At 45.5% G+C, this 20,842-nt stretch overlaps 1 protein-coding gene and 1 long non-coding RNA gene across 11 annotated transcripts in view; one reads left to right on the top strand and one right to left on the bottom strand.

Moving 5' to 3' along the window:
- Positions 1 to 20,842, bottom strand: part of LOC140408608 (uncharacterized) — a 205,094-nt gene that overhangs the window by 91,425 nt on the left and 92,827 nt on the right. The window contains exon 2 of the long non-coding RNA XR_011940151.1: positions 20,748 to 20,832. This is a non-coding gene — a long non-coding RNA (uncharacterized lncRNA). The remainder of the gene's footprint in view (positions 1 to 20,747; positions 20,833 to 20,842) is intronic.
- arfip1 (ADP-ribosylation factor interacting protein 1 (arfaptin 1)) overlaps positions 1 to 20,842 on the top strand; it is a 278,354-nt gene that overhangs the window by 217,779 nt on the left and 39,733 nt on the right. For 5 of the 10 annotated variants that reach the window (XM_072496046.1, XM_072496042.1, XM_072496047.1 and 2 more), the window contains 2 exons: positions 9,177 to 9,272; positions 17,241 to 17,356. In XM_072496046.1, the coding sequence (XP_072352147.1) occupies positions 9,177 to 9,272; positions 17,241 to 17,356 (212 nt within the window). The remainder of the gene's footprint in view (positions 1 to 9,176; positions 9,273 to 17,240; positions 17,357 to 20,842) is intronic. The other 5 variants (XM_072496045.1, XM_072496041.1, XM_072496044.1 and 2 more) reach the window with 3 other exon arrangements.

Genomic DNA, 20,842 nt, shown 5'->3' with positions numbered 1-20,842 from the left:
ACCACACTCGCCACTGGGGCCCTATACAACAGCTGCACCCATCCAACATACTCATCTCCAAAACCAAATCTCCTCAGCACCTCCCACAGATAATCCCACTCCACTCTATCAAATGCTTTCTCGGCATCCATCGCCACCACTATCTCCGCTTCCCCCTCTGGTGGGGGCATCATCATTACCCCTAGCAGCCTCCGTATATTCGTATTCAGCTGTCTCCCCTTCACAAACCCAGTTTGGTCCTCATGGACCACCCTCGGGACACAATCCTCTATCCTCATTGCCATTACCTTGGCCAGAATCTTAGCGTCTACATTTAGGAGGGAAATAGGTCTATAGGACCCGCATTGCAGCGGGTCCTTTTCCTTCTTTAGGAGAAGCGATATCGTTGCCTCAGACATAGTCGGGGGCAGCTGTCCCCTTTCCTTTGCCTCATTAAAGGCCCTCATCAGTAGCGGGGCGAGCAAGTCCACATATTTCCTGTAAAATTCAACTGGGAATCCATCCGGTCCCGGAGCCTTCCCTGCCTGCATGCTCCTAATTCCTTTCACTACTTCCTCTATTTCAATCTGTGCTCCCAGTCACACCCTTTCCTGCTCCTCCACCTTGGGAAATTCCAGCCGGTCCAGAAAGCCCATCATTCTCTCCCTCCCATCCGGGGGTTGAGCTTCGTATAATTTTTTATAAAATGCCTTGAACACTCCATTCACTCTCTCCGCTCCCCGCTCCATCTCTCCTTCCTCATCCCTCACTCCCCCTATTTCCCTCGCTGCTCCCCTTTTCCTCAATTGGTGGGCCAGCAACCTGCTTGCCTTCTCCCCATATTCGTACTGTACACCCTGTGCCTTCCTCCACTGTGCCTCTGCAGTACCCATTGTCAGCAAGTCAAATTCTACGTGTAGCCTTTGCCTTTCCCTGTACAGTCCCCCCTCCGGTGCCTCCGCATATTGCCTGTCCACCCTCAGAAGTTCTTGCAGCAACCGCTCCCTTTCCCTACTCTCCTGCTTTCCTTTATGTGCCCTTATTGATATCAGCTCCCCTCTAACCACTGCCTTCAGCGCCTCCCAGACCACTCCCACCTGGACCTCCCCATTATCATTGAGTTCCAAGTACTTTTCAATGCACCCCCTCACCCTTAGACACACCCCCTCATCTGCCATTAGTCCCATGTCCATTCTCCAGGGTGGACGCCATTCTTTTTCCTCCCCTATCTCCAGGTCCATCCAATGTGGAGCGTGATCCGAAATGGCTATAGCCGTATACTCCGTTCCCCTCACCTTCGGGATCAACGCCCTTCCCAAAACAAAAAAGTCTATTCGCGAATAGACTTTGTGGACATAGGAGAAAAACGAAAACTCCTTACTCCTAGGTCTGCTAAATCTCCACGGGTCTACGCCTCCCATCTGCTCCATAAAATCTTTAAGCACCTTGGCTGCTGCCGGCCTCCTTCCAGTCCTGAACCTCGACCTGTCCAGCCCTGGTTCCAACACCGTATTGAAATCTCCCCCCGTTACCAACTTTCCCACCTCTAGGTCCGGGATGCGTCCTAGCATACGCCTCATAAAATTGGCATCATCCCAGTTCGGGGCATATACGTTTACCAAAACCACCGTCTCCCCCTGTAGTTTGCCACTCACCATCACGTATCTGCCCCCGCTATCCGCCACTATAGTCTTTGCCTCAAACATTACCCGCTTCCCCACTAATATAGCCACCCCCCTGTTTTTCGCATCTAGCCCCGAATGGAACACCTGCCCCACCCAACCTTTGCGTAGTCTCACCTGGTCTATCAGTTTCAAGTGCGTTTCCTGTAACATAACCACGTCTGCCTTAAGTTTCTTAAGGTGTGCGAGTACCCGTGCCCTCTTTATCGGCCCGTTCAGCCCTCTCACGTTCCACGTGATCAGCCGGGTTGGGGGGCTTTTTACCCCCCCCCCTTGTCGATTAGCCATCCCCTTTTTCCAGCTCCTCACCCGGTTCCCACGCAGCTGTGTCCCCCCCAGGCGGTGCCCCCCCGCCCATCCCACCCCATGCCAGCTCCCCCCTCTCCCCAGCAGCAGCAGCCCAATAATTCCCCCCTCCCACCCCCCCCCCCCCGCTAGATCCCCCACTAGCGTAGTTACACCCCCCATGTTGCTCCCAGAAGTCAGCAAACTCTGGCCGACCTCGGCTTCCCCCCGTGACCTCGGCTCGCACCGTGCGACGCCCCCTCCTTCCTGCTTCCCTATTCCCGCCATGGTTATCATAGCGCGGGAACCGAGCCCGCGCTTCCCCCTTGGCCCCGCCCCCAATGGCCAACGCCCCATCTCCTCCATCTCCTTTCCTCCCCCCACCACCTCCTGTGGAAGAGAGAAAAGTTACCACATCGCAGGATTAATAACATAAAACTCCTCTTTCCCCCCTTTTTAACCCCCCTCTTCGCCCCCCATACTCGCCCCACCACTTTGTTTCAAACATTCTTTTTTAATAACCCGCTCATTCCAATTTTTCTTCCACGATAAAAGTCCACGCCTCATCCGCCGTCTCAAAGTAGTGGTGCCTCCCTTGATATGTGACCCACAGTCTTGCCGGTTGCAGCATTCCGAATTTTATCATCTTTTTGTGAAGCACCGCCTTGGCCCGATTAAAGCTCGCCCTCCTTCTCGCCACCTCCGCACTCCAGTCTTGGTATACGCGGATCACCGCGTTCTCCCACTTACTGCTCCGAGTTTTCTTTGCCCATCTGAGGACCATCTCTCTATCCTTAAAACGGAGGAATCTCAGCACTATGGCTCTAGGAATTTCTCCTGCTCTCGGTCCTCGCGCCATCACTCGGTATGCGCCCTCCACCTCCAGCGGACCCGCCGGGGCCTCCGCTCCCATTAACGAGTGCAGCATCGTGCTCACATATGCCCCGACGTCCGCACCTTCAGGAAGACCAAGAATCCTTAGGTTGTTCCTCCTCGCATTGTTCTCCAGCGCCTCCAGCCTTTCCACACATCGTTTAGGGTGTGCCTCGTGCATCTCCGTCTTCACCACCAGGCCCTGTATGTCGTCCTCATTCTCGGCAGCCTTTGCCTTCACGACCCGAAGCTCCTGCTCCTGGGTCTTTTGCTCCTCCTTTAGCCCTTCGATCGCCTGTAATATCAGGGCCAACAGCTCCTTCTTCATTTCCTTTTTGAGTTCTTCCACGCAGCGTTTCAAAAACTCGTGTTGTTCAGGGCCCCATATTAAACTGCCACCTTCCGACGCCATCTTGGTTTTTGCTTGCCTTCCTTGCCGCTGCTCTAAAGGATCCACCACAATCCGGCCACCTTCTTCTCCTTTTTTCATCCGTATCCAGGGGGGATTCCCTTCTGGTTCACCGCACAGTACTTTTAGCCGTTAAAATTGCCGTTGGGGCTCTTATTAAGAGCCCAAAAGTCCGTTCCACCGGGAGCTGCCGAAACGTGCGACTCAGCTGGTCATCGCCGCACCCGGAAGTCTATTCTAGCATCTTTAATGGTCAGCGTTGTGGAATCCATCCAGAACCCAAGTCTACCACAAAGTTCCTCTCCAAGATGATTATTAGGTTCTTCCATTTTCACCCTACCCTTCCAAAAAAGCAAAGTAATTCAATTTTCAGGGAAATATGATTTGATGAATCCAAGTGTGATGAATATAGGAAATTGGGAATCATTCATAGATTATCATAGAATTTACAGTGCAGAAGGAGGCCATTCGGCCCATCGAGTCTGCACCGGCTCTTGGAAAGAGCAAGGTCAACACCTCCACCCTATCCCCATAACCCAGTAACCTCACCCAACACTAAGGGCAATTTTGGACACTAAGGGCAATTTATCCTGGCCAATCTACCTAACCTGCACATCTTTGGACTGTGGGAGGAAACCGGAGCACCCGGAGGAAACCCACGCACACACGGGGAGGATGTGCAGACTCCGCACAGGCAGTGACCCAAGCCGGAATCGAACCTGGGACCCTGGAGCTGTGAAGGAATTGTGCTATCCACAATGCTACCGTGCTGCCCGTGAATCATTGATTCAAACCATTTACTTGTTTGCATATAGATGGCGAATGGAATATTGTTTATAGAAAGGAGGTTCCCTGGGGTGTAGTTTATTCATGAGGCATGGTGTTTAGTCCTTGCTAAGCAGTCATGGAAGGGTTTCTCTCAAAGGTCTGCACGGAGAACAGCAAGTAACCATGATTGCTAACTTTATTCATGAGTAGATTTGAACTGTATTGGGCTGCTTTGTTGGAATTTTTATAATGAAGGTATAGGGCATAAGTTAAAGTTTTTCCTTTTATTTAAGAACTGTTAATTGTAGAGCTATTTCTTTGATGTTAATGTGATTAATTTTGTGTTTAAATTAAAGTTTATTGTAACATAAAAGATACCTATTGGTCAGAGCCATCAATCACCCTTGGCGTGAAGTATCCTTCCCTCACAGTTTTATAAATTGCAAATTGTTTGCGGTTTCTCATCCTGTATCCTAACAAAAATTGGGGGGTGGTCTGGAATCCCAACACAAAGAAATGAAAGATTCCTCACTGTTGGTATTTCTGGACATGGGCAAATTAAAACTCTTGCGATCTCCATTGAGACTGATAACACTTCAAAAGAAATTTGAACTTCCACTTAATAGATTAAAGAATGACATGTGAAGATCTCACGTCAAGTTTTAAAACTTTTACAGTAACAAATGACTAAAAATTCTAACATGCTCCCAACCATTACAAAGTGCCAACACCCCGGTTCCCAAGCATTGTCCGCTCAGTTCTCCCCCAGTTTATGGTCCTTCAATGAAGTTTTCTGGAGTCTCAAAATAATACTCCCTGCCTCCGTACATCACCTATAATTTCGCCGGATAGAGCACCCCAAACCTGATCTGCCGCACAGCACTGCTTTGGCCTTGTTGAAGCCTGCCGCCGCTTTGCCAACTCTGCTCCGATGTCCTGATAAATTCGGATCTTATTCACCTCCCAGTCACAGGTACGCTTCTCCCTGGCCCATCGCAAAATCTCCTATTTCTCCACAAATTTGTGGAGTCTCACGATCACCATGGCAGCCTCCCCAGCTCTAGGCTTTTGCTTCAGGGACCTATGCACTCGGTCCACTTCAGGCACCTTATCTAGCACCCCTTCTCCCACCAGCAATCTTCAAGACCTACCTCGTGGCACACACACCATCCACTCCTTCAGGCAGGCCCCTATTCGCAGGTTCTGCCTGCTCCTCCACCTTTGCCCGCACAATTTTGCACAGGTCCCCGAGGAGCTCCACCTCCACCGCACGACCGCTGTGGTCTGAGATCACTCCTTCGATCTCCCTAATCTGCGACACCTGTCCCTCAAACACACCGCCACCCGTTCCAAAGAACTCTTCAGGGGTTCCACAGCTCCTTCAATGGCTTTGAGCGATCCTCCTGCATGTCCTTCCTCTGCTGGCAGAATTCTACCTTAATAAAAGCCACCAGCTGCTCCATCTGGGGACGTGCAGCTTGCATCAGCCCTTCCCCCGCCTACATGTTTACAGTGGCTGCTGCAGTACAGGCTTGCTCCAACTCTTTAGCCTGGTCTCTCCCTGTTTTCTACCGGGTTTGATAAGCAGCAGACATACCACTCCTGGGGGAAACTACTCCTCAACATTCACCCACGCTTTTCAGCAAAATTTCACCCAGTTTCAGTTAAAAAGAGCTCTTTTCAGTGCCTTCAAGCAGGAGCTGCCCTGTGTGTGACCACTCACACCACGGCCACCACCGGAAGTCAATGACTAAAAATTCTATTGACTAAAAACTTTTTTTGTCGGCAGCTTATAATTTGCAGAAACAAACTTTCCCCTTCTAAACTTAACACCTATCGCACTCTCCACAGAATTTTAGTCTTTAATGCAATCAGTCCACAATTGTTCCCAACTTCCAATGGGTTCCTGTCCCACTACTTCGCCGAGTAATAACTTTGAGCAACCTGGTACTTTCCTCTGTTTTTGGAGAGTTTCTTAAATAGTCACCAGCAATAAAGCCTGTTCGGATAATTCTTCTTTCCCTTGACCATACCAGAACATATCTCTGGGAATCTGTAGAAGGCTGCAGGAAATCTCGACTGATTGATTGATTGTCACGTGTACCAAAGTACAGTGAAAAGTATTTTTCTGCATAATATTTGACGACAGACCATGTCTCTCCTACATTCAGCTGTGGTAGCTTGCAAAGTCAGGCACCCTTTTCTTTCGCCTGTAATGCAATCTCAAAAATGGCTTCTTCTGTTTCTTCCCCAAGGCAACATGAAATGCGTAGATCGGTAGAAATGCTAATTAACTATCTTTAATTCCAACTCCCTTTTATTTTAGAAGTAAATGCACATTTTACACCACAGTTATTTACAACCTGCTAACTTCAACTTCTTTCTGGAACTTTGGGAGACTCAGAATCTACTCATTGCAAACCCTAAGACTGCTGCCATTATTTCAAAGCATAAATACCTCACTCCTTTTCAATAAAACAATCTAAGCCTTTGATCTCTAACAATCAAACCACCCAGGCTTGCGGCCACATAGACTTCAGAACAGGTCACATGACCTCTTGACTTGCCATAAATTTAAAGCTACAATCCCAAAATATAAGCATTTCATGATCCTCATAATTGTAACAAAACTAAAAGCTTAAAATAAAAGGTATGCAAGCCAGAATAGTAACCAAGAGGCAAGAAATTTATTCGAAAGAGTGATGCAGTTAACCAAGTCTTAGTGTTGTATAACTTTCCACTCTTCCCTAACAGTGAGATTTAAAATTACTTATCTTTGCTAAACTAGAGGAGACATTGGCTATTAGTGATACTTGCATAATCAGAGCTGGATCCGTCATCCAAACAAATTACTGAAGAAGGGGACCGTATTTCAAACAGCAGATCAGATGAGGAAGGCAGCAGGTGAAATTACAGTTCTAAAAGTGAGAGTAAAGAGCTTTCCAAAATTAAGCAGATTATCTAAAGAATTCTTGTGTACCCACAAAAATAATTTATAATGTTGTGCTGCAAAACAATGCAGTATCGGTGAAAAATTGCAAAGAGCCTTTTTACTCTTTGGCAAGGATCACGCTCTAATTCTTTTGAGATACTTTGAAACTGAGCTCCACAGACTCTTCAGCAGAATACCACACAGACAGAAAAATCTTTCTATCTAACCCACTAAAATCCCTGTACATTCACACACCCACCAATACAATTTAACCATTCACATGTAATCCAATTGATAGGAATATGTACACAGTTATTAAATTTACAGGTAATATATCCCACCGTTGTGGAGAATTCCTGTCTGAAAGATAGTATTAAAAACTATAATAAATAATATAACATTTAAAAATACTTGAGATTAACACCACAAACAAAAAACACTAGTCAGTGAGAAATTACATATATTTCCACACACAGGCAGGTTGTGACTTACAAGTGCTTTCTCACTCGTGGAATTAATTTGCATTTTTACCTCGTCCCCGTTTTACATTTCTCACTGACTTTACATTTGTGGATGCATATTGTGCAGTGCACATTTTTGCAGTTACAGAAAATTCTAAAACCTAAATTTACTGTCAATTAACTGCCAGAACTTGATTTATTTCTTCTCCCAATGAATGTATGAGCAAGTAACAGCTTTGGCTCAGCAGGTACTCTCACCTCTGAGTTACAAAGTTATGGATTCAAGTCTTACTCTAGAAGCTCAAGCACAAAATTGAGGCTTGAGTCTCCAGGGCAGTACTGAGGGAATGCTCCACTGTTGGGAGGTGCTGACTTTTGGATGAGACATTAAACCAAAGTCTTCTCTGCTTTCGAAGATGGACTTAAAACACCCCATGGCACTATAAAGAAGAACTGGGAGCTATCCTTGATATCCTAGTCAATATTTAACCCTCAATCAATATGACAAAAACAGATGATCTTTTTAATCACATTACTGTTTTTGCTGTGCACAAACTCGCTGCATCATTTCCTACATTACAATAGTGACTGCACTTCATTGGCTCCAAACCACTTTGGGACATCCCAAAGTAATAAAAGGCATGGTATAAATGCAAGTCTTTCTTTTCTTGATTGTGCCTTACGCCATGCCCCCAGGTGTCTGTTTAGTTTTCTCTCATTTTGATACTTTGAGGTGTTTCATTTCGTAAGAGTTGAGATCAAAGCGTTGACGATGTTGATTGCTGCAGAACTGTATGTTCAAGGCGTTGTTTCTCCGACCAGAGGGAAATAGGATATTTTGCACTCTAATACCAAAATAACAACTGTTGGCACTAAAATTGTAACTATCATATTTCTCCGAAACCATTTTTTAGGTGTAGTCACTAATTACAATATTGAAAAATTACTGAAGGTACATTGTACAGGTTTTTGTGGTTTCTGGCTCACCCCTCACATGTAATTCGTATGCACGCACCTAAACCAGGATTTAAAATTAATTATTTGTCAGAACTGTACACTGGGCTAACAGCATTTCTTAGGTTTTGTTTTTGCAAATTGCATTTGGCCTACATGTGAGTCATAATTGTGCTTTGTAGATACATGAATAACTTCTCATAGAACCCCTACAGTGGCCATTCGGCCCATCAAGCCTACACCGGCATTCTGAAAGAGCACCCTGTCCCCGTAACCCCACCCAACCTTTTGGACACATAAGGGAAATTTAGCATGACCAATCCACCTAACCGGACCATCTTTGGACTGTGGGAGGAAACCAGGGAACCTGGAGGAAACCCATGCAGACACTGGGAGAAAGTGCAACTCCACACAGACAATCGAACTTGGGCCCTGTGCTGTGAGGCATGAGTGCTAACCACTGTGACACCCCCTTATATACCCACATTGAACATATTGTGACATTGCACAAGGCAGTTGATGATCTATATATGGTTGTAAGAGTTTAGGACTAACAAATAATAATTGGCAATGTACTTTCCTCGCATTATTATCAAATAGATTATCTGATCTAAATCTAAGATTATTCAATTTGCCATTGAATTTCTTATTTTGTGTGTAATAGATGGATGTCTTTCCCACTTTTAACCAAGGTGACAGATTTGCAGATCTGTTGGATGGATTTTAAAACGGTTCTGTTAAAACTCTCCTGGGTATAATCGCATTGAGTTTGATCATGCTCAATTCTTTGGATGCTTTTGATATTTCTTACTGTTAACCATTGCTATTTTCAGGTACCACTTTCTTTCCAAAGAGTCCAGTTATGTTTCCCAGCAATGCAGCTGCTACCAGATTGGCTGAACATGCACAGGATGTTTCTGGTCATGCAGGTATTCATGGCTCTGCCTGGAGAAATTATTTTTTTCTCTCAGCTGGCAATACACTAGCACGCAATAATGTCACAGTTATAATTAATTGGTTAATTCCTTCTGATTTGCATGACGCTTACAGGTGCCTCTTGTGCATTGAAATTAATGGACAAATCATACAAAGTTACAGTGGCTTTTCCTCTTTCTATTCTCTATTCAGGTTTCCATCTTAACAAGCATGGACTCTTCGAGTTTATCCACAGCTAACGTTTGAAGTGCTTTTGCTGACCTCAAATTCTTGATACTGATCACTTTTTTCCATAGGGAACATTTTGATGTTGTTTCATAGGTCACATGAAATGCAAGCTAAAACCATAAATTGTAAGTGGCTGCTGGAATTTGGCCTCAGCAACGACAATGATGATGTGCACTTTGATCACTGACACATAATTAACAATTATAGTTTTACTCTAATGCTAATCCTATCCAACTGCAAAATCCTTTTAATCTGTATATAAATGAACTGTAAAATGTCTCATTGATTTTATCCAGTGAGCAACTAAGCAGGAAAGAACTAGATTCAATCCTCAATTTGTGCTGCATCAGCTGATCTCAACCAGGGGCTGCATTTGACTTCAGCATCCTGGGGTGCTGATGGAAAAATCAGGCCAAATTTCTGGTCTTGATCACAATCCAATCAATGTCCTGCAGGAAAGTGTACATAGGATTTGGTTTTGATGTCACATCTTCTGCAAGTCAGTCTTGGTGAGTTCAGCTGCTCTGTTTTTCTCTGAGGATCTTTTTTTTTTTTAATTTAAAGTGCCCAATCCTTTTTTCCCAGTTAAGGGTCAATTTAACATGGCCAATCCACTTACCCTGCACATCTGTGGGTTGTGGGTGTGAGATCCACACACACACTGGGAGAATGTGCAAACTCAACACATACATTGACCCGGGGCCGGGATTGAACCCGTGTCCTCAGCGCCGTGAGGCAGCAAGGCAAACCACTGCGCCACCGTGACCCCTTCTCTCTGAGGATCTTCATGAGGTTGAATCAATCTTTAATTCCCTTTTGTGTATCGAAAATTCTTTCCCATTTTGATCTTTTCAAGTTTGGCCTTTTGGGTAAATTCCTTTTATTAAAATGCTGAAATCATTATTGAATAGTTTCCTTTTGCTTCCATTTGCTTTGCATTTCTCTGTTTTTGTAGATTTGTTCTGTGCAAACAATGTGTTTGTACAACAAAACTGGGAACTGGTTCGTGATGCGGAGCAACACCGTAGCGCGGGTTCAATTCCGACTGAGGTTATTCATGAGGTCTCCACCTTCTCAATCTTGCCCTTCGCCTGAGATGTTGTGACCCTCAGGTTATATCACCACCAGTCAGCTCTCCCTCTCAAAGGGGAGAGCAGCCTATGGTCATCTGAGACTATGGCAACTTTCATCTATGACAACAAAATTGTTGGAATGATTTGGGTTGGTCAATAACGTTTGCTTGGTGGAGTGTCCCCTTTGTTCACTACCTTGTTTTCCACTGAAATCTATTTCGCAAAAGCATTACTGTTATTTAAAAATGTGTGCTTTGTTCTTTCTTTCCCCTTTCCTATAAACGGGGGGGATTGGTTTGATCTTGATTCTTTACATCTTTCACCTGTCTCAACTTGGAATCTTTTCTGTTTTGTCGCTGTAAACTAAACCAGGAGAGCATGTCAGTCATTTGAAGCATTCTGCCTAAGTTTGTGGATTGTTCTCATCTCTCCCTTTCACCTTGCAAGATGATATAACATGTTTCTATGTGGCACACCACCGACTTATGTTTTTGAGAGTTTTAACACCTCGGGTCTTCCTCACACCTTGATTGGAAGTCCCAGTGAGCCATTTGGACCACCATATTTTTCCACAGTTTTTGCCTCAGTGCCACAGCATAAATTGTGAATGAATCTGTTCCTCAGAGGAACCTCTTTTTTTTTTTTTTCTTCCCTGAAAGTAAGACTGAAATAATTTTGTTTTAGGTAGTTTATCCCTTTATTATTATACAACATTTGAAGTACTGAGCCATGGACTGGTGGATCATGGTTTTGATTTCCTCTACACCACTGGCCTCAAACTCGTAGCTATAAAGCAGTTATGAATAAAATGAAATGAAAATCGCTTATTGTCACAAGTAGGCTTCAAATGAAGTTACTGTGAAAAACCCCTAGTCGCCACATTCCGGCGCCTGTTCGGGGAGGCTGGTACGGGAATTGAACCGTGCTGCTGGCCTGCTTTAAATACCAGCTCTTTAGCTCTGTGCTAAACCAGCCCCAGTTACAATGGTGATGCAATACGTTCCCATCCATAACAATGGAGGGGAGGGTAAAGGCAGCGAATTTGCATTGCTGCTGTTATGCATTTCCTACTGCCTGATTCAGAGCAGCAGACCATCTGACCTTCTGGCTACAATCGGTGTATACCAGGGGAAGAACTGGAAATATAAGCTAAGATTCTCCTCTTGCTTCACAACTCTGTTTTCCAGTCGTTAAAATGAATGGGCATAAAATAGCAGGCTGAGAAATGCAAATGTGGACAACCCAGATTGGATTGGATTTGTTTATTGTCACGTGTACCGAGGTACAGTGAAAAGTATTTTTCTGTGAGCAGCTCAACAGATCATTAAGTACATGGGAAGAAAAGGGAATAAAAGAAAATACATAATAGGGCAACACAAGCTACACAATGTAACTACATAAGCACCGGCATCGGGTGATGCACACAGTGTGTAGTGTTAATGAGGTCAGTCCATAAGAGGGTCATTTAAGAGTCTGGTCACAGCGGGGAAGAAGCTGATTTTGAGTCTGTTCGTGCGTGTTCTCAGACTTCTGTATCTCCTGCCCGATGGAAGAAGTTGGAAGAGTGAGTAAGCCGGATGGGAAGGGTCTTTGATTATGCTGCCCGCTTTCCCCAGGCAGCGGGAGGTGTAGATAGAGTCAGTGGATGGGAGGCAGGTTCGTGTGATGGACTGGGCAGTATTCACGACTCTCAAGTTTCTTGAGGTCCTGGGCCGAGTAGTCGCCATACCAGGCTATGATGCAGCCTGACAGGATGCTTTCTATGGTGCATCTGTAAAAGTTGGTATGGGTTAATGTGGACATGCCGAATTTCCTTAGTTTCCTGAGGAAGTATAGGCGCTGTTGTACTTTCCTGTGGTAGCGTCGACATGGGTGGACCAGCACAGATTTTTTGGAGATGTGCACCCCAAGGAATTTGAAATTACTAACAATCTCCACCTCAGCCCCGTTGATGCTGACAGGGGTGTGTACAGTTCTTTGCTTCCTGAAGTCAATGACCAGCTCTTTAGTTTTGCTGGCATTGAGGGAGAGATTGTTGTCGCTGCACCACTCCACTAGGTTCTCTATCTCCCTCCTGTATTCTGACTCGTCATTATTCGAGATCCGGCCCACTATGGGCGTATCATCAGCAAACTTGTGGATGGAGTTGGAACCAAATTTTGCCACGCAGTCGTGTGTGTACAGGGAGTCGAGTAGGGGGTTAAGTACGCAGCCTTACGGGGCCCCGGTATTGAGGACTATTGTGGAGGAGGTGTTGTTGTTCATTCTTACTGATTGTGGTCTGTTGGTCAGAAAATCGAGGATCCAGTTGCAGAGTGGGGAGCCAAGTCCTATGTTTTGGAGCTTTGATATGAACTTGGCTGGGATTATGGTGTTGAAGGCGGAGGTGTAGTCAATAAATCGGAGTCTGATGTAGGAGTCCTTGTTGTCGAGATGCTCTAGGGATGAGTGTAGGGCCAGGGAAATGGTGTCTGATGTGGACCGGTTGCAGCGGTATGCGAATTGCAGTGGATCAAGGCGTTCTGGGAGTATGGAGGTGATGCGCTTCATGATCAACCTCTCGAAGCACTTCATTACGACTGAAGTCAGGGCCACCGGACGGTAGTCATTGAGGGACGTTGCCTGGTTCTTCTTTGGCACCGGTATGATGGTGGTCTTCTTGAAGCAGGTGGGGACCTCGGAGTGGAGTAGGGACAGGTTAAAGATGTCCGTGAATACCTCTGCCAGCTGGTCCGCGCAGGCTCCGCGTGCACAACCAGGGATCCCGTCGCCTTCCGAGGGTTCACTTTCAGTAAGGCCGATCTGACTTCGGAAGCTGTGATGGTGGGTTTGGGTGAGTTATGAGCTACTGGGGCACTCGACAGCGGATTGTTGGTAACCTGCTTGAACCGAGCATAGAATGCATTGAGTTCATCGGGGAGGGGTGCGCTGCTGCCGGAGATACTGCTCAGCTTCGCTTTGTAGCCGTTATGTTGTTTAATCCTTGCCACAACCGTCGAGAGTCTGTCTGTGACTCTAGCTTGGTTTGATATTCTCTCTTGGCATCTCGGATGGCTTTGCGGAGATCGTACCTGGATTTCTTGTATAGGTCAGGGTCGTCTGACTTGAATGTCTCGGATCTGTCCTTCAGTAGGGAGTCAATCTCGCGATTGAGCCGTGGTTTCTGGTTGGGGAACGTACGTACTGCTTTCTTTGGCATGCAGTCGTCCACACATTTGCTGATGAAGTCTGTGACGGTGGTTACATACTCATTTAAGTTGGTCGCTGAGTTCTTAAATATGGACCAGTCCACTGTCTCTAAGCAGTCACGTAAGGGCTCTTCTGTTTCCTCGGACCAGCACTGCACGGCCTTCTTAGCTGAATTCTCCCGCTTTAGTTTCTGCTTGTATGCCGGGAGAAGGAGCGCCGTCTTACGGTCTGATTTCCCAAAGTGCGGTAGGGGGATGGAATGGTAGGCGCCCTTGATTTTTGAGTAGCATTGGTCAAGAGTGATGTCGCCCTTGGTGGGACAGGCGATGTGCTGGTGGAATTTTGGCAGTACACTCTTGAGGTTGGCCTTGTTGAAGTCTCCGGCCATGATGAACAAGACCTCCGGGTGTTCTGTTTCGTAGTTGTTTATAACTGTGTACAGTTCATCCAGCGCCTTCCTCACTTCTGCCTGGGGTGGGATGTAGACCGGTGTGATAATGGCTGAAGTGAACTCATGTGGAAGATAGTATGGGCGGCACTTCACGGTCAGGTATTCCAGGTCCGGGGAACAGTAGGTCGCCAGGGTTGCCACATCCATGCACCAGGAGTTGATGAGGAGGCACATCCCTCCACCCTTTGCTTTGCCTGATGACGCGGTGCGGTCCGCCCGGTGAATTGAGAAGCTTTCAGGTTGTATGACACAGTCCGGTGAGGCGGGGGTGAGCCATGTCTCTGAAACAGAGCACACAGCAGATTCTTACTTCCCTCTGAGAGGTAAGTCTGGCGTTAAGTTCATCCAGCTTGTTTTCGATCGCTTGGACGTTTGCCAGGAGCATGCTGGGGAGAGGGGTCTTGAAACCACGTTGCTTCAGTCTTACCTGCAGACACCGCATTTTCCTCACTTCCTCGGTCGGCGGCTGCGGCTGGATGATCCTGGGATCCGATGGGAGAAGTCTGACCTTGTGGAAGGTAGGTGGTTGTGCCTGGCAGGGTCCAGGGCGCTGGTTACGTTTCCTGGGTCGGGTCTGGCAGGGTCCCGAGCGCTGTTTGAGGTAGAGGGCTTACTAGGGTAGCATGTTTGCGATCCAGACGGGTCCCGCCGTTCTGCGGGCGCGGGAATACCTTGCAGCACATTCGGGTCCTCACCTGGAGTCTCTGCCATTTCGGGGGTCCTGGGTCGTGGGTAGGGGCTTCCTGAGACTGGTTGGGCTGAGTCCCGTGGTCTGTTCCCTCCCTGGGTGCTCCTGGGGTCAGGTCTTGAAATAGGCCCGGTCGGGCCTCCACGTGGATTTTTCTTTCTTTTCTTCTCCAGGTATGTCGGGTTGCTGGGTGGGCCTCTCCGGGTCGGGTCGCTGGGTGGGCCTCTCCGGGTCGGGTCGCTGGGCGGGCCTCTCCGGGTCGAGTTGGGCCGGGTCACGTCATCGGGGGTTGGGAGCTCCGGGGACGGGGCCGGGCGATCCAGGGGCTGGCATCGGTGGGGGGAAATGTTATTAGATATATTTAAACTTTTACGAAGCATAACTGAAACTTACAGGATACTGCAAGGCCTGGATAGAATGGACAAGGAGAGGATGTTTCCACTAGTAGGAAAAACTAGAACTAGAGGGCACAACCTCAGACTAAAGGGACGATCCTTTAAAACAGAGAAGAAGAATTTCTTCAGCCAGAGGGTGGTGAATCTGTGGGACTCTTTACCGCAGAAGGCTGTGGAGGCCAAATCACTGAGTGTCTTTAAGACAGACATAGATAAGTTCTTGATTAATAAAGGTATCAGGGGTTATGGGGAGAAGGCAAGAGAATGGGGATGAGAGAAATATTAGCCGTGATTGATTGGCAAAGCAGACTCGATGGGCCGAATGGCCTAATTCTGCTCCTATGTCTTATGGTCTTATGACGTATATCAATATAACGTTTGCTGCAGTATTTGCATTTGCAGAACCATATTGTCTGCTGGAGTCTCTTTGTATAAACAGAAAAGCAAATATGCTTATTCATAGTCAAATGAATCCTAATTTTGTTACTTTAAAAATAGGTAGAACAAAGATTCTATAGTTTGCTTTTTTACCTTTCTCATACCCTTTTATGTTTCAATCAGCACAAAGCTGCTTGAACGAATATTTATGCCTTTGCATCATTCTCTTTCTGCTGTTTAGTCAGCAGCATCTAGTTTGTACTAAAATCATGTGGTGAGCTGCAACTGAAACATATTGTCATGCTGAGGTACAGATATAACTAAGTGTGCCTTTATATAATTTACTGGCTTTTGTCCATATTTCTATTGTCATTACCTTATTTTATTTCTGTAGAGAAAGTAACCAGACTAGAATATAAAAAGATAGTAGTTTTGCTGCTGTATCTGTTCCATCTCTAGTTGGTTCCCATGCTCCTCCTCACACCCAGTACTCCTCCGAGCCAACAACTTCCATTTGACTTGTGTTCCTTGGTGTTAGCATGTCCCTGATGCCTCGCCAACATGACCGCCATTCTCCATAAGCTTTAACAGAACCAGGAGGCTATGTGACTATAGTGCAGTCACAAGACAAACCTGACCCTGCCCTCAAAAGATGCCCACATATAAACACTTCCAGCAGGTTTCGCTGGGTTATGTTTCCAGAAAAGGACTCAGCCTTTCATCTTAATATCTCCAGCTTTGAGATTAGGTGCCAACTTGAATTTGCCACTGATAAACCTGGCTGAAAATTAATTTAGTACAGAATGAGGATTGAAGCTGGTACGATCCTGGTCTGTGTGGCTCAGCACCGTTATCACCTAGTATAACGAGTCATTGGATTAAATCAAATTAACAAATGGTGACTTTCCCATTATACAAGAGTGTGACATTTTTGAATATTCCTGACCTTAAGTCTGATGAAAAGAAGTACAGCAGCGATGCTCTTTATAGCATCCTAAGAACACACATTGCCATTATGGTTAAAAATAACCATGACACCAGTCTGTTTATCCATCATGGTGAGCTTGATGAATTTGGATTTTTTTCTGGAGCAAACCTTAAAAGGATACTCCCAAATAATGAATCATGATGGCCTTATTAAGTATTCATTTATTTCTTCATCCCTACTCTCAATAGATTAAAAATATGTGGAATTTTAAAATGACCCTGTTAATGATCGGGTTTTGGGCAGGGTTCCCATCTTTATTCATCTTGAGGTTAAAGCATGGCTTTAATTGTTCAGCCACAGTTCCAGTATTGCACTTTGTTCACTACCAGAACAACACCATTACTGAGCTATACATTCCCAATAGGAAGCTGAAGTTGATTGAAATGGTTACGTAATGAAGGTGGATTGGAGAAGTTGTTCTATGCACATGTTTCTTGGCTCTGTTTTTGCTCTGTCACCTTGATTCCTTACAGTCTTGTTTAATCCTAGTTTATTTGTAAGTGTTCATTCTTGAGCTTTTTGTGTGAAGTGTATTTAAATACTCACTGTATATGTCCCTTCATTTTAAAAGCAGGCGGCCTGAAGAGCATTCAGAGTGGTCCAGTTGTCATTACAGATGATATATCTAAGAATATTGCTCTTGAAAAACTTGAGCAGGTGAAAAAATGGAGCATAAGCACATACAAGGTACGTGCTGTGAAGTTCTTTTCCATATATTCGCAGCTGGAATATAGCATACAATTGTTCAATAAGTGTGCAGAAAATGTCTCCTGGGTATTGTACTACAAGGTGTTGGCTATGGTTTCTGTTACCGTCTCATACTGCTGAGCTATTTCGACATGTACTTTGTAGCCACAATGCTTTTAAATAATGTCAACTTTCAAGGAAGTCCCCCGGGAAATGCCTTTAGATATATGCAGGTGAGGGCTTTTGTGAGGCAACAGGTGAGGGAATTCCAGCACAAGAAGTTCAAGATAGGGTGATCTCGGGTGTATGGGTCGGGGAGTGCAAGGTGTCGGAAATACACCAGGAGTTGAAAGAAGAGGGGGAAGTGCTGGTAGAAGAGTTGAAGGATAAATGGGAGGAGGAGCTGGGAGAGGAGATCGAGGAAGGTCTGTGGGCTGATGCCCTAGGTAGGGTTAATTCCTCCTCCTCGTGTGCCAGGCTCAGCCTGATACAATTTAAGGTGGTCCACAGAGCGCACTTGACGGGGGCCGAGGTTGAGTAGGTTCTTTGGGGTAGAGGACAGATGTGGAAGGTGCTCAGGGAGCCCGGCGAACCATGTCCATATGTTTTGGTCATGCCCGGCACTGGAGGGGTTCTGGAGAGGAGTGGCGGGAGCAATATCTCAGGTGGTGAAAGTCCGGGTCAAGCCAAGCTGGGGGCTAGCAATATTTGGAGTAGTGAACGAACCGGGATTGCAGGAGGCGAAAGAGGCCGGCATTCTGGCCTTTGCGTCCCTAGTAGCCCGGCGAAGGATCTTGCTAATGTGGAAGGAGGCGAAGCCCCCCCCCCCCCCAGCCTGGAGGCCTGGATAAATGATATGGCTTGGTTCATAAAGTGGGAGAGGATTAAGTTCGCCTTGAGAGGGTCTGCGCAGGGGTTCTACAGGCGGTGGCAACCGTTCCTAGACTATCTCGCAGAGCGTTAGAGGAAGGTCGGTCAGCAGCAGCAGCAACCTTGGGAGGGGGGGGTGGGGTGGGGTGGGGGGGGGGGGGGGGGTGGAGGGGATGTCCTGGGAGGGGGAAAGGGGGGACTGCCTGGGAGGGTGGATGAGCAAGAGATAACATGAAGGGTTGGGGAAACTGGCACGTACGGGTGAGGGCCAGTGTACAAAGCTGTGTAAATATATCATTTTGCCATGTATATATCTTGCTCTGCGCGATTTCTCGGTTTATTTCTGTTACGAGTGGGGGGGGTTATTGTTTGTAAGGGAGAAAATTTGTGTTGAGAAACTTTAATAAATATATATTTTCTTTCAACTTTTAAGGAAGTATTAGCAAGACTAGCATTGGGTTCTTTCTCCAATATGTTAGTTCTATGGTGTTTATATGCAATTGAGGAAAGTTAATTTAATTTGTTTTTCACATTCCTTTAACTCAAACTGCAGCTGCCAACCCACCTCACGTCTTTGGGTTCTTGGTTTCTCGCTCACCATTTGCCAGCCAATAAAAGTAACCCAGTGATCTGCTCAAAACCTCACTTATTGCTATTTTTGAGCCAACAAATCTCAATGATGACACCTTGTTATTAGCTCTGTTCTACACTGTCAGTATGGTAATCTTTCTTACACAGTTTCAATTTATTTCATTATATATCCCAGTACATGTTACTAAAGCCCAAAGGTATTGTTAAATACATCCTGAAATATTTATGATTAATTTTTATAAGTTCACAAGACAGATGGGATTATGGTGGAATTTTAAGAGCTGTAAAAGTTTTATTTTATTTATCGCCATTCGTAACCACTCCTATCCCCTTTATTAGCCTACCTGATGCTGTAGCACACTGAAATATTTGAAAAGGCCACAGCTTTCTTGTCATTGAGGAGACATTTACGTGGGAGTTGGACATGATTCCAAGATTACTTTATTTGATACGTTATTCCAATAAATTGTATTGCGCAAGACATTACTCATTGATTAGCTAAGGCACAAAAAGCTTGGGGAATTGATGAAAAATCTTTTCAAAGTTTGGTTATTTTTCTCTTTGGCAGAATCCTCTGACTTGTTCCTTTTCATTACCAAGACCAATGGAAAATTAATATCCAATCTCATTTCACTATTGACATTGAGTTTGAATTTTTTTCCATTTAATGATGTGTCCATTCTTAATTGCCTTTTCGAAGTTGGTGGTGAGTCACCTTCTTGAACTACTACAGTCCATTGGTGTAGGTACACCCACAGTGCTGTTAGCGATGGAATTCCAGGATTTTGACCAAGCAATAGTTCCAAGTCAGAATGGTGTTTGACTTGAAGGAGAATTTATCAGTGTTATGTTTCCATGTGCCTGCTGCTCTTTAGCTTCCAGGTGGTAGCAGTGACAGATTTGGAAGGTGCTGTTGAAGGAGCCTTGGCAGTTTCTGCAGAGCATATTGTAGATGGTACATATTGCTGCCACTGTGCACAAATGGTGGTGGGAATTAATTTTTTAGGATATTGGATAAGGTGCCAATCAAGCAGGCTACTTTGTCCTCGATGGTGTCAAGTCTCTTAGGTATTGGAGCTGCACTCATCCTGGAAGATAAGAGTATTCCATCCCACTTCTGACTCGTGCCTTGTTGATGATGGGCAGGTTTTGTAGAGTCAGGAGATGAGTTACTCACTGCAGATTTCCCAGCCTGTACTCTTGCAGCCACAGTATTTAAATAGCTGGTCCAGTAAGGTTTCTAGTCAATGGTAATCCCCATGACATTGATGGTGGGAGTTTCAGCAATAGTTCAATGTCAAGGGCAGGTGGTTAGATATTCTCTCGTTGGGAATGGTCAATTCTTGGTCTTGTGTTTGGTGAATGGTTTTTGTCACTTTTCAGGCTAAACCTAAATGTTATCCAGGTTTTGCTGCAAACCAATACAAACTGCAATCTGAGGAGCTGCAAATAGTACAGAATACTCTGCTGCGGAATTATACTGCGAGTAACTCACCGCCTGACCTCCCTAACAGCACTGTGGGTGTACCTACACCTCCGAGACTGCAGCGGTTCAATGAGGCAACTCACCACCACCACCTGAAGGGCAACTAGGGATGGGCAATAAATGATGGCCTAACTAGCGGCACCCACATCCCGTAAATATATATTTTTTAAACTTGCCTAGCCTTTTTTGTTGAAAACATATTGCAATATTTAGAGTTCTAACCAACAGTTACTACTTCTGACTTTTGATGTCTCCACCCATGTAATCCTCGCATTATTAAAACTCGTGGCTTTATTATCCTGTCAAATGTAACACCCCTATCTCTGCGACTTTATAGTGTCTTTGTTCCAAGCATTATTGATTGTTCTGCAAAGACTCTATTATCTTACCCACACAATGAATAGAATATGATTAAAGTTACCTGTCTGGTGATCCATTTCTCACCTTTAATCTTTCTTTTCCTTTTGTCATTTCAGCAATAGTACTCTGATTAACGAAAAGAGAAATTACTCTGTATTTTTGGCAATACCTGTGGAGGG

This window comes from Scyliorhinus torazame, chromosome 3 (genome assembly GCF_047496885.1).
Source record: "Scyliorhinus torazame isolate Kashiwa2021f chromosome 3, sScyTor2.1, whole genome shotgun sequence".
NCBI classification, from domain to species: Eukaryota; Metazoa; Chordata; class Chondrichthyes; order Carcharhiniformes; family Scyliorhinidae; genus Scyliorhinus; species Scyliorhinus torazame.
The sequence above is the reverse complement of the archived record's forward strand: the minus strand, read 5'-3'. Positions and strand labels throughout refer to the sequence as shown.